Source organism: Aspergillus japonicus (assembly GCF_003184785.1).
Source record: "Aspergillus japonicus CBS 114.51 unplaced genomic scaffold BO86scaffold_72, whole genome shotgun sequence".
Taxonomy (NCBI): domain Eukaryota; kingdom Fungi; phylum Ascomycota; class Eurotiomycetes; order Eurotiales; family Aspergillaceae; genus Aspergillus; species Aspergillus japonicus.
This window is the reverse complement of record NW_020291709.1, coordinates 126970-143504: the sequence shown is the minus strand read 5'-3', so window position 1 is coordinate 143504 and position 16535 is coordinate 126970. Positions and strand designations below refer to the sequence as shown.

The 16535-nt window shown below is 52.7% G+C and overlaps 3 protein-coding genes across 3 annotated transcripts; 2 read left to right on the top strand and 1 right to left on the bottom strand.

Moving 5' to 3' along the window:
- The first annotated feature begins 338 nt into the window (after positions 1-338).
- On the top strand, positions 339-4336 carry rna14 (cleavage polyadenylation factor subunit RNA14). The gene is made up of 6 exons (XM_025674706.1): positions 339-567; positions 647-1605; positions 1662-2093; positions 2156-3155; positions 3220-3906; positions 3971-4336. The coding sequence occupies exons 2-6, from the start codon at positions 697-699 to the stop codon at positions 3985-3987; spliced, it is 3045 nt and encodes a 1014-aa protein (XP_025523428.1). The 5' UTR covers positions 339-567; positions 647-696; the 3' UTR covers positions 3988-4336.
- Positions 4337-6847: 2511 nt separating this feature from the next.
- BO86DRAFT_347156 (putative eukaryotic translation initiation factor eIF-2C4) lies at positions 6848-10095 on the top strand (the record flags this gene model as incomplete). Its single annotated transcript, XM_025669273.1, has 6 exons — positions 6848-7051; positions 7106-7218; positions 7270-7460; positions 7511-7659; positions 7714-9553; positions 9605-10095. The coding sequence occupies 6 exons, from the start codon at positions 6848-6850 to the stop codon at positions 9799-9801; spliced, it is 2694 nt and encodes an 897-aa protein (XP_025523427.1). The 3' UTR covers positions 9802-10095.
- Positions 10096-12085: 1990 nt separating this feature from the next.
- Positions 12086-16414, bottom strand: BO86DRAFT_370557 (SAGA histone acetyltransferase complex subunit SPT7). The gene is made up of 4 exons (XM_025670283.1): positions 15117-16414; positions 13908-15052; positions 13170-13855; positions 12086-13113 (listed from the first exon to the last, which is right to left on the bottom strand). The coding sequence occupies exons 1-4, from the start codon at positions 16195-16197 to the stop codon at positions 12522-12524; spliced, it is 3504 nt and encodes a 1167-aa protein (XP_025523426.1). The 5' UTR covers positions 16198-16414; the 3' UTR covers positions 12086-12521.
- Positions 16415-16535: the final 121 nt, after the last annotated feature.

The window sequence follows — 16535 nt, the reverse complement described above, 5'->3', positions numbered from 1 at the left end:
TGGGGAGGAGAACTGGAGGGATAAATGGAGGCGAGACCGTTAGCCAGTATTGTCTGTACCGAATGGTGGTGGTTGTTATGGTAGTGGTGGTAGTGGTGGTGGTGGTAGTAGTAGCAGCAGCAGTGCTAAGGCCGACAACTAACTACAGAAGAACCAACTAAATTGGCAGTCAATTAAACATCCGCAAAGAAGGATCGGCGACGCGCCGCCGGGCGCGTGTGGGCGACGGGCGACGCATCTTTCGCGCTCACCGCCTACAGCTCATCACGTGCTACCTATCGCCCAATGCGTGACAGCCGCAGCTTCTGCCACAAGCTCCAGCCCAGAATCCACTGCAACTGCACCTCATCTCATCGGTGTGATACCTGTGAGATCCACCAGGAGGATTTCTCTTATTGCCCGAACGATACTCGCTTGCAGCTTTTCTCTTTTATTCTTTGTACCTCGGCTCCCCTCTGACGCTCCAAACCAGAGGATTTGTGTCGATCCTTTGTCTTTTCCGGATTACTCTGGGTTGGCAGGCAGTTGGCAGCACCGCCCGCTTGACACACACACACACCCTTCTCCGTACGATTCCCTTAAGAGTCATCTCGATCTTACTCCCCTCTTTCCCAACGTCCAGTCGCTAACCTGCCACTCTTCACAGGTAGTCTGAATCTTTGACCCTTATCGCGAGCGAGACCACATCCTTTTGTCATGGCTGAAGATGATGCTGAGAACGCCTTTTTCCAGGCTCAGGCAATGAATGCGGACTCTGTGGACTATAAGGCTGTTGAAGAGCAAGGTGCAGATAGTTCAGATTCAGATGATTATGACCCTTCAAAAACACTGCCAGATCAGTATTCGGTTTCCGAGACAGATTCCAAGCAAACTGAAAATGTTCCTTCCGTTGCTCCTCCTTCCAATTCCACCCCTCCACCAGACCAGACCTCTTCTTCATCTCCGTCTTCTTCTTCCCTTGCTCCCGAAACAGACCCTAGTCAGCAAGCTGGCAATACCTACCCTTCCCAAACACCTTCCCGAGCTGAGTCTCAGGCATCAACATCTGGCCTTGCCACTGGGGCTTCTGTTCCGCCCAAGACCAGGACGATTGGGGGGTTTGTGGTTGAGGATGAGGATGAGGATGATGCGGGTGATGCAGATGATTATGAGCCGCCGGCTGTACTAGGTGTCGAGGACATGAATACTATACCTTCGCAACCCATTTCAGGAAATGCAAATGAAGCTACTTCTACCCCTGATGTATCATTGGATGAGTCTGCGCAGGAGTCTGCCAGCGTCAAGAATGTCCCTAATAGCTCTTTCCCTGCTGCTTCTAAAAATGATGCGTCTGTGGCTTCGGGCCAGGAGTTGTACAACACGCGTACTCTACCGCCGGACAGCGCGCAGGAGAGCAATGCAGCTACTCCCCAGCCGGAATCTCCCTCCACGTCCAAGGGTCGCCTGCCTCACGATCGCATTGGCATACTGGAGGACAGGATCAAGGAGGACCCTCGAGGTGATATGCCTGCCTGGCTGGAGTTGATTAACGAACACAGAAGCCGCAATAGGATCGACAATGCCCGCGACGTCTATGAGCGCTTCTTGAGAGTGTTTCCTTTCTCGGTGAGTGTCGCTGGATTTACTCGCCAGCGGGACCCTGTCGGCTAATCCTATTATAGGCCGAGCAATGGGTCGCATATGCGAATATGGAAGCGGAGCTCAATGAGCTCTTCCGTTTAGAACAGATCTTCAGCCGGACCCTTTTGACTATTCCCGATGTCCGACTTTGGACCGTATATCTGGATTATGTTCGTCGGCGGAATCCCTTGACTACAGATACCACGGGCCAGGCAAGGAGAATCATCACTGCGGCTTATGATCTAGCCTTTCAACATGTCGGCGTCGATAAGGACGCTGGAGCCATCTATGCCGAGTATATTCAATTTATTCGCTCGAGCCCTGGAAATGCTGGAGGGTCTGGATGGCAAGATCAACAGAAGATGGACCTGCTCCGCAAGGCCTACCACAAGGCCATCTGCGTCCCCAATCAGGAAACCAGCACACTCTGGAACCAGTATGATCAGTTTGAAAAGTCACTGAACAAGATGACGGTAAGTTCTCCAAGGTGTTTTTGGATTTGGGAGATTGTCAGGCTCACATTCAATTCATATAGGGCTTCAAATTTGTTCAGGAACAATCGCCGGCCTTTGTAACCGCTCGCACCGCTTATCATGAGCTGCAGCACATCACGCAGGGACTCCTTCGTACGTCACTGCCCAGAATGCCGCCTGTGCCTGGCTCTGACGGGGACGTCGAGTATGCGCAACAGGTGGAGATCTGGAAAAAATGGATCAAATGGGAGAAGGACGACCCGCTTGTGCTGAAGGAAGACGATCCCGCGGCCTTCAAAGCCCGGGTGATCTATGTCTACAAACAAGCTCTCATGGCCCTCAGATTCTTGCCCGAAATGTGGTTCGAAGCAGCCGAATTCTGTTTCCATCATGATCTAGAAAATGAAGGAAATGATTTCCTGAAGCATGGCATTGACGCGAATCCGGAGAGCTGCTTGCTCGCGTTCAAGCGTGCTGACCGGCTGGAAATCACAACTGAGTCGGAACAGGACCCCATCGTGCGCGGTGCCAAAGTCAGAGAACCTTACGACAGACTGCTTGATTCGCTCTACGAGCTGATTGCCAAGGCTCGCACCCGCGAAGATCAGGATGTTGCTCGCCTGGAAGAAACTTTCGCCAAGATGCAACCCGAAAAGCCGCCGTCGAAGAACGATGATGACGACGATCTGCAGGAGGCGAAGGCGAGGGACTCTGTCAAGAAATCCCAGATCGAAGCCGTCCGGAATGCACATGCGATTCAAATAGGCATCCTCTCCAAGACCGTTTCGTTCGCCTGGATTGCTCTCATGCGCGCGATGCGTCGTATCCAGGGTAAGGGCAAGCTCAACGAGATGCCAGGGTCGAGATCGATCTTCCAAGATGCCCGGAAGCGCGGTCGCATCACGAGTGATGTTTATATAGCGAGTGCTCTTATAGAATATCATTGTTATAAGGACCCTGCCGCTACCAAGATTTTCGAACGAGGTGCCAAGCTTTTCCCGGAAGACGAGAACTTCGCTTTGGAGTACTTGAAGCATCTCATCGACATTAACGATGTCATCAGTAAGTCTTAATCTTTTTGATCCCAGGAGCCTTTGAGGAACGATACTGATCTCCACCGTGCCAGATGCTAGAGCGGTCTTTGAGATGACCGTGAGGAAGTTGGCCTCTAACCCGGAGAATGTGCACAAGACTAAGCCCATCTTCGCCTTCCTTCATGAGTATGAGTCGCGGTATGGCGACCTCGTCCAGGTCATCAACCTCGAAACCCGTATGCGTGAATTATTTCCCGAAGACCCAACATTGGAGCAATTTGCCCACCGATTCTCGACCCCGGCATTCGACCCCACAGCTGTGCATCCCATCATTTCACCCTCCCAAACCAGACCCAAGGCGGCGTACGCGGCGGACCAGATGGTGTCTCGTCACGGCACTCCCAACTCTCGATTCCCGGATCCGTCTATCACGAATTCGCCCAAGCGGCAGTTGGAGGAGTTCGACGACGACATGGGCCGCCCACGCAAGTTCGTCCGGGCTGAGTCTCCTCTCAAGACCACGCAGAGACGCCAGATGGACCAGAAGCGGCCTATGGGCAATCAATCCCAGTTCAGATCCCAGGGGTCACCCGCTCCTCTTCCCCGAGACATTGTCAACCTCCTGAGTATGATTCCTCCAGCTTCTGCGTACAACGCCGGGCGGTTCTCTCCGGAGAAAATGGTCGATCTCATCCGCAGGGTCGATATACCTAGTTCCATCTCGCAAATTCCCTTCCCTCGTGGGCTCGGGGCAGGGCAAGCACCGCAATCGTATCCTGGTATGTGACTACACCTCCCTCAAAATCGCTTGTGAGGAGTGGGCTAACAGCTCTTGGCTTTTAGGTGCCTACCGTTCTTGATCTATGAGTCATATAAACACGTTGTCGTGTAAATTCTTCCATGCGCGATTGTGGCCACCACGCATCCGCGCTGTATCATTCGTTCTCGTTTTTTTTTTGGTTGCGACAGCGGCGCGGCTCTGGACTGTACAGTTGTTGGTCGTCTTTTGCATTTGATGAGTGGGCGTTTCAAGCTTGGCGATTCCGTCGGTCGATCTTCATTTTTATTGTTTATTCTAATTGCGTCGGGCGGCTTTGTACAGTGTGGCATCGGCCTGGGAAAGGCGAGGCTTGGGTTGTTGATGCGGGGGTCATATCATTCGGTTCTCTGCCTTCTCGCTATATCACTCGATCAATCAACAGTGTTGACCCATTTGTTGCATCTTCAAAATACCGTAGGGGTGTCAGTGACGATAGGCACTTATGCCCGGGCCATCCCATTTTCGAGCCTAGAAGCGAGTTCGGCCAGCAGTTTTCATCCGTTGAACTACCGGGCCAGGTTTAGCCAAAGAGTAAGCTCATGCAACCATTGGAGTATCAAGTGCACAGCCTGCGTCGATCTTCCTATTTGGTCAGTGCCATTTTCGGCTGCGGTGGAAGATGGAGAAGATGATGGCGGCTGTAGTGTGTGTCATGCCCATGATCCATGCTTTACTCAATTAGGATAATTGGCCTAACGGTCTCTTCGGTTTCGAGCATAGAGTTCTGAGGCATTTAGTTGCGTCTAAGCAAGACGCTTGCGGAGTTAAGGGCCTGAGTTGCAACTACCACTTTTGACTAGATTCGCACGAGGTTAGATGTACATACTGTACAGTACTCTTTACTACCAGAGCGGGCGTTGATATTCCTGCTCCTGGCTTCCAGCACATGCCTACAGTGTATATAAAGACCACGAGCAAGACCCAGGCACTTCATCTAAATCAGCTGTAGCCAGCAGCGATACTCGGAAGGGAAGCATGATGCTTGGTGGCACTTAAGCATCACTTGCCCATCACTTGCTCCGCCAGCAGTTCCTAGAGATAGATAGCTTCAGTTGCAACTCATATAGCACCCACATCTCCTCATCTGCCCACCTACAACTATCCCAATTGGCAACACCTCATCTCAACCCACCTGTTTTACCAACACCTCAAGTCGCCATATGATATCCCGGTCAATTCCTCGTTTGCTCCTTCCGGTAGCGGACCTCGTTTGCAGTGCCCCGGAGAGTAGATAAGTATCTCCCACATCTTCTCTCCTTAATTTCCCTTTTCTGCCATCCATCCCCCCGTCCTTGTTCTTCCTCTTTGGGAGAGCGCGTCGCGGTCGTGGTTACCCTCCCAGCAACACATCACATCGCATCCCACTCTCTCATCTCAATCCTCACCTCTTCCCTCACCTCTCCACTCACCTTCAACCTCACCCTCAACCTCAATTCCTACCTCATACCTCTCCACTTCCCCTCGGCCCTCCTCCCATTCTTCCTCCCATCCTTCCTCACATCTTTCCTTCCACGCCTCCATCCCACCCTCAATCCGTCAGGACACCCATAGCAACCACACCCATCCCCTCGATTTCCTGCTCGGAACAAACCCCTCTACCTGTTGACATCTTTCCCCTTACCTGCAAACAGCAATTGCTCCGCTGCCTGCCTCCTAATTCCTCCCCATCCTGGTCATCATTCTCAATCTCGTCCTTGTGCGCATCCCTATCCTCCGCAATTCCTATACCTCCAACTGCTTGGCTGCACGCAAATCCTACTCGATCTTGCTTGACCCTCGCAGCCGAATCGTGTCCAGGTATGTGCTTCCGAAGCAAGTTCGCCTCGCCCCGCCGGTGCACCCGTGTGCCTGCATTCGAGCCGGTCATGCCAAGGCTGGAGCTCGTTGCTATTACTGTGGTGCCGCTATCATTGCACTTGAGGGCATTGCATGCAAGCATGGCCGGCACCTGCAATGCATGGCTTGTCAAATTCCCTATACCTTGATCACGGTGCTGCGTAACAGTTTGGCTGACATGTCGAGTTGCAGGAGCAAACGAATAACCGTCCAACAGCGGTAATTCTGTTCAACAAAATGGCTAGCCATAGCTCTGGCCCGTTGGCAGATCCTGCCTTGGAGAAACCGAAATTGGTCACAGACATGTGCAGGAACATTGATCTGCCCATGGGAGCATACAATGTTAATCACTTGGTATGTTCATCTCCTGTTCGATGTTAGCAATCATATGGTTGCTGTCAGTCAAGGCGCTGGGAGTGGTAAGCTTGGTGATAGTCGGGGACGATGCTGTATCTTTCGAAAACTTTTTGTCTGTCCTGTCTGTTGCTCCCATCCACTCTGTGTTTGGTCTCCGTATTCACCCTCCATCGTCTGGTCTTTACATGACCTAGATAGTTGCACTTCCTTTTCCTCCGAGTCCTTTATTCACCTCCACTGTTCTGTCCCTATTCAATTTCCGGATTATGGCATTCTCTTCATCCTCTCCATGGGAAATAGCCTCGAATTACTTTGGATCACTGTGTTCACTGTGGCTCCTGGTCGATGACCCCATTCATCCTTCTGGACATTTACCACATGTTGTCCGTCTCCTATTGATGACAGCTGGTCTTCACCATGTTTGCCAACAGATTCTTGAATGGTTTTTATTGCTTCACTGGGCGACAGGCCCTGGTTCTGTTCTACCTCCATTATTAAAGGGCCCTCTACCCTCTCTCTTTCGCTCTCTCTCGTCTTCTTCCTTCCATCCTCCATCATCCTTTCGTATCTACATCTTCCCATACATTGAACTTCGTCTTCTACCTTCGTCTTTCCTAAGCTACCAAGAATTCCTTTTGCCTTTGACACACAGCTACGTCCTTCTATCACACTCCACATTCCTATTCGATCTTCAGTTGCTGTTCAAAATGGAGAATCTGGAAGCCATCGACAAGCTTCCAGATGGCCTCCGCCACCTGAGAATCCGTACTGATGGGGAGATGGAAAAGTACAAAATTCCATGCGAGACCGTTCCTCGCCCGGCCTTCAACCCCACGGGAAAGGAGATCGAGGTCACTTTGAACGCCTATCCGATTCTCAAGTTTCCAAATAGGAAGATTTTCCAGTACGATGTAAGTATAGGCCGCTCGACCCATACTAGTATGTCATGCTCACAATGTACCTAGGTCCAAATCGGCAACGGCGCTGAGAAGAATGCCGTGATCAAGAAGGTCTGGGATTCCAGTGCTAGGAAGGCCGCCCTTAGAGGCATCATTTTTGATGGTCAGAAACTGGCTTGGTATGTTTTTACAACGCGTCCTCGTGTGCAGCCTGACTGACTGTATATCAGGACCTTCAACGACTACAAGGATGGCATCAACATCATGGTCGATTTGGACGCTGAGCAGGGCCGTCCCAAGGGTACTAAGCCCAATGTTTTCCGTCTGCTTGTACGACCCACCAAAGCCGTCGATCTTTCGGCCTTGAACATGTGGCTTCAGGGACGCACCGACATGTCGGAGAATGTCCTGCAGGCTCTAAGTGAGTAGTCCCTTTTGCTGAGCACAATCAAGATGTAATGAATGTCACAGATTTCCTTGATCACGTCCTACGCGAACATCCATCCACCAAGTACGTGGCAATCAAACGCTCGTTCTTCGACCCCGAAGGAGCCTGCCAGGATCTGGGCCAATGTGTCTACGCCTTTAAGGGTGTATATCAGGCTATGCGTCCTGCTTTGGTGAGCTCATCCAGTCTTCCTCTTCTCCGCTCCGCCTACTAATGCTCCTTGTAGGGCCGTGGACTTATCGTGAACATCGACGTCTCCAACACTTGCTTCTGGTCTCGTTGTGGTGTGATGCAGTTGGCAATTGCTGTACTCGATGCCAGAGATATCCAGGAGGTTGTACACAAATGTGCGCCTATTTCAGACAAGCATGGCGGTACGACTGACTCGCCTCATTTCTTTGAGGTTCATCGCAAGGTGAGAAAGCTTGTGGTGCAAGCCCACTACAGGGGCTGTCCCTGCACCGGGGTCAACTTCACCATCAAAGGCCTCGTCAATGGCAATGCCCGCCAGTATATGCTGGACATCAAGGACAAGGCAACCGGGAAGGTCGAGCGCATGAGTGTCGAGCAGTACTTCAAGAAGCGGTACAACATTTTCCTCGATTACCCCGAACTCCCTATGGTGGAAATGACCAAGAAGGGTGTTGTTTACCCCATGGAGCTCCTTACGATTCATGGCTTTACCCGCTATCCCTGGAAGCTGAATGAGTATCAGACTTCCGCCATGATCAGATACTGTGCTTCTCGTCCAGCCGAAAGACTGAATTCGATTCTGGGTAACAAGAAGATGATGGATCACTCCAATGACCCTGTTCTTCGTGCCTTCGGTCTCCAGGTCGATAACAACATGATCCGGGGCAAAGCTCGTCTTCTCCCAAGCCCTGATATTCAGTTCGGCGGCAACCAACGCCACAACCCTGGGACAAACGGCCGCTGGGACCTTCGTGGCAAGAAATTCTATCAGCCAAACCGACGCGCCCTCGAGGCCTGGGGTGTGGGTTATTTTGTGGGCAAGCGTGGTGCTGCCAACAAAGCTCAGGTCGAAGCATTCTGTGACGGTCTCATGAAAGCCTATGCGGGACATGGCGGACAAGTGGCGCGGCGCCCAGTGGTTGTCGAACTTAAGGAAGACATTGGTGAAGCAATCAAGAAGCTTTATGACACGGTCATGGCCAAGTGCGGCAAGCAGATTCCCCAGCTTCTGATGGTTGTTGTCCCCAACAAGGATTCATTCGCGTACCACCGCATCAAGAAGTCGTGCGACTGTCGCTTTGGTATTCCTTCTCAATGCGTGCTTGCGTCGCACGTTCTGAAGGGAAACCCACAGTACTATTCCAACGTGCTGATGAAGGTGAATGCAAAACTTGGTGGCACTACAGCACGTGTGGTCTCTAAGACTCCGGGCGCAACCCTCCGGCCCAACTCCATGATTATCGGAGCAGATGTCACACACTCCCAAATGGGTGTTTGGTCACCCTCCATGGCCGCTGTCTCTGTTTGCATGGACAACTTCGGCGGTCGATACTTCGGTGCTTGCGAGGCTAACGGGGATCGTGTTGAGATTATCAACCGTGCCAATCTTGAAATTATGCTTATTCCTCTGATCCGTGAATGGATGTCTACCGTTGGACAAGGGCGTGCCCCCGAGCATGTCTATTACCTCCGCGATGGTGTCTCAACCGGCCAGTTTGAACAGGTCCTCAAATCGGAGGTGTTTGATATGAAAGCTATCTTCATGAAGCTTACCCAGGATAGATGGGCCGGCAAATTCACCGTCGTCATTGCGAACAAACGCCACCATCTGCGGGCTTTCCCCAGACCCGGTGACCGCAATGCTGCGGATAAGAACGGCAACCCACTGCCCGGTACTTTGATTGAAAAGGATGTGACTAGTCCTCATGATTGGGACTTCCTGCTCTACTCCCACATTGCACTCCAGGGTACATCTCGTCCGGTGCATTACCATGTGATCTTGGACCAGATTGGGCATAAGTCTCATGAACTCGAGAATTTGATTTACGACCACTGTTATCAGTACATGCGTTCGACTACCTCGGTTTCACTGCGTAAGTTGACTACTTTGTCATTTTCATTGTCTTTGACACTAATGTCCCTAGATCCGGCGGTTTATTATGCGCATTTGATCGCAGCTCGTGCGAGGAACCACGAGGATGTGTCTTCGAGTTCGGGCCCCCAGAGTGGACCAACTGTGAAGCTTACCAACCCGAAGCCTGAGAAGCGCCCTGCCGATCCTAGACTGCTCCCTATGGTGGGCAATTCCAACAGACTTCCTTTCACCATGTGGTACATTTAAAACTTTGCAAACTTGAGATGGTTGAACACGCAACGGTGCGGTGAACTCCAATGGCATTGGGGGTGGAGTGTTGGAGAGCCGGACGAGAGAGGTTTCCTTTGCAGTTTTTACCCAGTCAAACATGACTTGGAGGATCTTTTTACTATCTTGTATTTATGTGATGCGACTCGGACTGTGCTTAGCTTCAGGTCGGCAAGTTGCCTAGTTGATCGGAACTGACCGGTTCTCCGAGACTGGACGGGTCTGAATGACAGGGCCAGCTGACCAGAGGCGTAGCTGCATCCAAGAATCAGCCATCAGAATTGACTAATTGAACAATCGAAGCTTTTCAAGCCCATTGTCTTTGCTCGTAGGTGGAAGAGCAGGATCTGACCATTGTAGGGCTCTGGATGGCCGACATCTTCAGGGGCTAGGATGCCGGCAGGTAGGTTACACAACTTCCTTCCGAACAAACGATCTCGCTTACGGGGCCATAGTCATCAGGGTGACAATCCTGGAAAACGTCGACACCAATGCCGGACGTAGTCTGAATGCAATCCACCGTAGCTCGGCTGCAGGCTCCAGTCCCGGGGCAAATGAACCCACTGTTCCCTACCAACAGTCGGAGATGATAATCCCAACGAATCGTCCCAGGATTGAAACAGCCGCCTCGCGACAAACGCACAACGGCCGCCCGATTCTCTCTGGAACAAATACACGCAGGCAGATAATAGAGATAGGGAACCAGCAGAAGGAACAGACCCAGAAGCGGAGAAAGAAGGAGGAATAGAGAAGGAGGTGCACAGACCGACCATCCCAGCTTCATACTTCGTCTTTCTGGCTCTGCCTACAAACAAAGAAATTCGAGCGCAGGCTTCTCAACCTATGTACCGGACAGAGTCGATCGTCACATCCGGTGCAGTTGCAGTTGCAGTTGCAGTTGCAGTTGCAGTTGTAGTTGTGGTTGTAGTTCTAGTAACATGGACGGAAGGGGCAGGTAGCTTCTCAATCCTGAAAGAGGAAGAGGGCAAAGTGCCCGTACAGTACATCCTCTCCGTAACTGCCGATGGGAAGTTTGGTGGAGCACGATCGAAGATTTTGGTTCATGTTGAGCGAGCGAGCGAGCGTATGTATATCTCTCTCTCTCTCTCTCTCTCTTTTTTTGGGGGGGGGGTCTCAGAAACCTTGGAAAAGGGAAGGAAGGGAGGATCTACTCGGCTGTATTTCTGATTGGGAACTTTTTTGGTTTTTCATTTGTTGTGCCTCTCTACTCAGCGACAGATCGGAAGGGAGAGAGAGAGGCCTTGGAGCCCACTGCATCGAGCGTTGGGCATGGAATTTGTCAGTTCTTAAGTTATTCCCTAAATGGCGATGCAGGCTCCAGCACGAGCCAGAGGGGTGGGTTGAGACTCGGGGGATAGCTTATGGCTTATGGCTTGTGGCTTTAGGCTGTAGGCACACTCCGGTACATGTACAGTCTTCTCTGGGTGGTGCTTTTGTGCGTGCTTTCCGGGGGATGATGCGTGTATAGTACCCGGTACCCGTTTCTCTGGCTGATACCTTCGTTCGCTGGTGGACACCTGGGGCGCTTGGGGGTGGGGATGGGGATGGGGATGGATGGACAGGACGCGGAGGTCCCGGGGTTCTATGTTCTCTCTCTCTCTCTCTCTCTCTCTCTCTCTCTCTCTCTCTCTCTCTCTCTTTCTCTCCTGTGGAGAGATCTAAAGTAAGACCCCCGTTCTGTGCCTCCTAGCTGACGCTGAATTCAGCACAACATCCAGGATCATGACGGGAGAGGGCAGCGATTTGTCTTGAAGATACGAGGGAGGGCGGAGGCGTAGTCCAACCGCAGCAGGGATGGGTCGTTCGTTCGTTCGTTCGTTTGCAGCGTCAGGGGTTCCCCCCCCCCCTCCCGACTCTCCTCCTCTTGTCTTAGATGAGTGAGAGAGTGAGAGAGTGAGAGTGGGTTGGGTGTTGGAATTGGACACGTTGAGCGCCTTTTCGTCTTGTCTTGTCTTAGAACGCTCTGCGGACATCCTTGTAGTTTGAGTCGAGGAGGAAACCGGCGGGATGAGTTAGGGCTTGTGCCACCCTTTCGGAAGACTGCTGCGCCCAGCGGAGAATAATTGGTGTAACCACTCGCACCCCCGAAAAAGTACCGGTGACAAGGACAGAATCGAATGGATCTATCGACTGGGGTTGGCCTGAAACATGTCTGTCGGGTGTAGGACCCGGAGTCAAAATTGAACGCCAATGCCAGCAGGATCCTGGTGTGCACAGGTCTCGTTCCTTGAAAAAGATGTTTGGATTCACTTTTTAGATTTAGATTTGCTGATTCCTCCGTTGCCTTTGCTGCACTCATACACTCCAGTCTTCTGGAGTAAAGAAAAAAGAAAACACGCGCCTATCGCACACTGAGCACAGCCAAGAATCACAAAAAGGACGGGGAAGCAGAGAAAGAAAAGGAAAAGAGGGTTGACAGAGCGATGCTGTGGGATGTCAGGGGGGGGAAATATACTCAAAAAGAAGACAAATCACGAAGGGAAAAAGGGTCCACCTTGCCAGGTATAATAGTAAAGAGGTAAGGAGAAAAGGACGAGAAGTAAAAATGGCAAACGCTACAGTTACAAAGAATCTCCAAACCCGACCTTATGCCCACCCACCAATCACCCAAGCCCAGAAAAAAAGGTTGAACGAGAGACCACTCAAGGAGGGTCTTATACCATGATCATCATAACAATTCATGACGCATCACCAGCCACCGTTCCGTTCGTCAGTGGTGCAGCATTGTCGACGCTTTCCGCGCCAACGCCATCAGGCCCGGTATCCATGTCCCCTTTGCCACTTAGGTCAGGAGTGGCATCCACAGAAGGCTCATCGGCGGTATTGGGCTTTACAGCTGTGGTGGCTGAAGCTTTCGTGCCATCCACACCCGGCAATACCTCCTCTCCTTCTACAACAGAATCAGAAGCCCCGATGCTGGCTCCACTGTTTTTCTTGACTTTCTTCTTACTGGGTTCCGACATCCCGAGTTTGGAGGCGGGTTGTTGGCCTGCAGCAGAGGGGGGAAGAGGTCGCTTCTGGGGGCTGGTGGTGAGACCGGAAGCTGCTGCAGGTGGCTGAATTTTTCCGGATGCAGGAAGACGAGGTCGGGCGGCCGTAGGTCGTTGTTTCGGAGGAAGCTCCAGATCCTCGACTAAAGACTCGCTGTTACTGGTCTTCAACTTGGCACCAAGGAACCCTTGTACCAGACCAATTTGCGAAGGCAATGTCTCAGACGTGATGCGAGGGTAAGCGGGAGGCGGAGGAAAGAGCGTGACAGCTTGTGCAGCACTGATGACAATGTCAGCATGAGTGTCTCAGTTGGGGAGAAGTGAAAAAACACGCACCTGGTGTTCTGGGCCTGGGCAGCATTGTACATCCTATTCTGCAGAAGATGAAGCGGAACACTAAGGGTAGCCAGCCCAAACTCTCTGTCCAGCCCCAACTCCTTGAATCCGAAGAAGTCTTCATCGATATCTTCGGCGAAGTCACCGCCAATGAACTGCTCGCTTCCGTCTTGAAAGGCACTGGAGCCATCTTCGCCGCCATCCGCAAGGGCAGGTCGCAGAAGCTCGGATAGCAATGACCGAAGACGATCATGGGCTGTTGAAAGCTTAGTGCCGAGACGTTCGACGTCGTCCTTGATGTATGACTCAAGGCTTTCCACATCGACACCGACAGATGAGAGCGTATGGAGGACCATTTCCGGTTCCGTATACGCTCGTTTCCATTGCGGCGCTGTGTTCGGTTCTGGAGTTTCAGTCGCAGGAAGCTTCGGTGTTTCCATGTATGACTTCAAAGTCTCTCCAATCTTCTGGAAAAAATCCGAGGCGATGTCGGTGACAGCGTCTAGAGCTGACGGCTGATACTCTTCGAAACCGGTGTGATAGAATATCTTCGCTACTGAGCGCTGCAGGGCTGCTTTGCAAACCCACGGAGAAATGACCGGGCCCCCGTCGTTCATCACATGCGCGGGAACATCGTGTTCAACAAACGGTTCAGGCTGATATTTCTGGAATTGGTTTTGGTACATCTGCTGCGCATCAGGACCCGTGATCTTGGTAAAGTCTTTAAGGGTTACTCACCTGAGATTGCAGCTGCATCTGCTTAACAATGCCGATCTTCGAGCACACCTTCCGGGTCTCCTGCATTTGACGCATGTTCGCATCCATCTTGCGGGAAAGCTTGCTGTCCGGTTGAGTAAAAGACCCTGACGGCAGCACGCGCAAGAATTCTTCAGAGGCATCCACAATGTTGCCATCGGAGTCTTCCTTCCAAGACAAATATGGAGGCAGGTCAGGGACGCCCGACATTACGTCGTAATAATCAGGAATCACTCGATCCTCGTCCACCTCGATTCCTTCGGCTAGGGTCTCACCCGCTGCACCAGGGTCCATACCCTGCGCGGTAGACTCGCGGGCTTTGTCGCCCTCGGCATTAATCTGCATCTGGTTTCTCAGCCACCGTCTCATACCAGCCTTAGTCCTAAGCAAGGCGGGCTCCTCAGAGTTGAGTTTATCGCCCTTGAACAGGCGATGTCGCTCCGCGGCAATGACAGCACGATCCTTTTTCGTGACCTGTTTCCAGACTTTATACTCGGGGTCCTCCGACTCCACGCCAGACGCCGGTAAGGCGGTCAGGATATTGTTGTTCGAAGGTATTAACCCATCAATCTCCATGGCATCACCCTGGCTTCCTTGAACACCGGCGCCAACACCAGCAGGATCCGATGGGGTTTGCGTTCCCCCGGGAGGCGGCGTGGGAAAGCCGTTCTGGGTGCCTTCCATCGCGGTGTCTGAATCCGACCGTACAGGCGCGGGGGGTTGAGAGGCTTGACCCGCAGGAGGTTCCGATCCGCTGGGGGTATTCCGCACAGGAGCAGCTCCCTTCTTCGATGACTTGCCCGGCGCTTTCCTTCCTCGGGACGACATGATGGGCTCATCGTCGCTCTCGTCTGCGCCATCCATCTCGGCGAGCTGGAGCCTCCGCTCTTCTGCTTCCACCTCGGCCCGATCTCTAATGACAATCTCCGGGATGAGGGGAACGAGCTTCTCAGTTTCTTTCTTCATATACAATGCATGTTTACGCAAGAAGTGCTCGGGGTTAGTGTTGTACTTGAAACAATTGGACCATATTAGGTTGATATCGTCAACGAATTCCTGCTTCGACTTATACTGCAGAGCTTTGAGCTTCTTAGTCATCGTGCCAAGGTCCATGGGGTGCTTGATAACTGCAATAGGGGTTAGCATATTGAAGAGCGGCGATCCGTTCGCAAGACAGCAGAGGGTTCTTACTCGTGTAGTAGTCAGGCGCATCGCGCTTGTTGACACGGGTCAGAAACGCCGTCGAGTGTTCTGTCATGGCCTTGAGTTCACTGAGGACCTTCTCGGCGGCCTCATAGAGCTCCTCTTGACCGATCTTGTCCTCACTGGCCCACTTGCTTCGGTTCTTCCGAACTTCGCTCATCAGGCTGCGCAGCTCTGCATCCGAAGCTTGCACCATGGTGCGCTTCATGTCAATGCGCGCGATCAAGTTCTTGAGGGTCAGGCTTGAGGCGCCCAGGTTGGCGCTACTCAGCGAGCCGTACCCATTGGAGTTGGGATTGGGGTTGTTGCCTGCATTGGCCTGGCCCGACATCTCCGCCTCGACTTGGCGTTCCGACTCTTCCAGTCGCTGCTGGTCCAGCATGGCATCTCTATCATTTTCTAGGGTATAAAAGAGGGTATGGAAGCTCCGTTTGGCGGCCTCCTCGGTAGCCTTCTTATCTTGTTCTAGCTTTTTGCGGATATCCTCCAGGGTTTCTTTCTTAGTTTCCTTTCGCGCTTCGATGACGACCGACACGGAGCCACTGGAGGGCCGACTGGGCGACGGGAGACCGCTCGGGTCGTGAGATGTGCCGAGGGACTTGGGCTTGGGAGGGGACGGAGCCTCATCATCGTCATCATCGTCGTCGTCGTAGTCGTCGTAGTCGTCATCGTCGAGTTTCCTCGCGGGTTTCTTGGCGGGTGCGGGAGGCGGAGCTGACTCGTCGGCGCGCTGGCTCTTAGTCTGGGTCTCCTCCGCATCGGCGACCGCGCTGCGGGCGGCCTCCTCGGCGGATTTCTGGTTGGCGAAGAGATCGTTGATTTGCGCCTCGCTGCGCTTGTACAAGTCCCGGAACATGGCGATACGTGGGTCATCGTCGGGTGCCAGATCAGCATCGGATATCAAAGTTCCCGCGTGCAGGCCGTCGGCATCGGCCGAAGCGCGCAACTGGGGGGTGCGAGCCCCGGAAAAAGATCTAGAATAGCCATTGGCCGACCGCGCATCATGAAGGTCGTCGGGAGGGCGCAGATGGCCCGGGGGTAGCCAGGCGTGGTGGTGGCCGAGCGACATGCTCGCTCCAAAACCCCGATTCTGGGGGCGCGGGCGAGGGAGGGGGCTGCTGCTCGTTTCTCCACGGCTGGGGGGAATATCAAGTCCGGAGAGGGAAGAACGGGGGGGGGAGACCGGCGGAAAACGACATAGAGATTTAGGAACGAGCGCGAAGAAGCGAAGGACGATAAAACAAGAGCCAAAAGTGATGGCAGGGCCGCAAAATTTGATGGAAGAAAGCAAAGGGCGCCTGCCGTACAGTTACGAGGTTCTCTGCGCGAACGGGATGAGGTGAGGTTCCAGCAGCCGTGAAAGGCGGAACGGCGGCCGCCGCAGGTTTAGACCAACCGCGCAGTTCT

Bases quoted from the DNA above. Each gene is read 5' to 3' on its own strand.
- BO86DRAFT_370557 (XM_025670283.1), bottom strand. From the start codon at position 16,197: ATGTCGCTCGGCCACCACCACGCCTGGCTACCCCCGGGCCATCTGCGC. The intron at 15,053-15,116 runs GTAAGAACCCTC...CCCCTATTGCAG, and splicing joins TGCGCCTGACTACTACACGA to TTATCAAGCACCCCATGGAC. The intron at 13,856-13,907 runs GTGAGTAACCCT...GATGCGCAGCAG, and splicing joins AGATGCAGCTGCAATCTCAG to ATGTACCAAAACCAATTCCA.
- rna14 (XM_025674706.1), top strand. From the start codon at position 697: ATGGCTGAAGATGATGCTGAGAACGCCTTTTTCCAGGCTCAGGCAATG. The intron at 1,606-1,661 runs GTGAGTGTCGCT...ATCCTATTATAG, and splicing joins TGAGAGTGTTTCCTTTCTCG to GCCGAGCAATGGGTCGCATA. The intron at 2,094-2,155 runs GTAAGTTCTCCA...CAATTCATATAG, and splicing joins AGTCACTGAACAAGATGACG to GGCTTCAAATTTGTTCAGGA.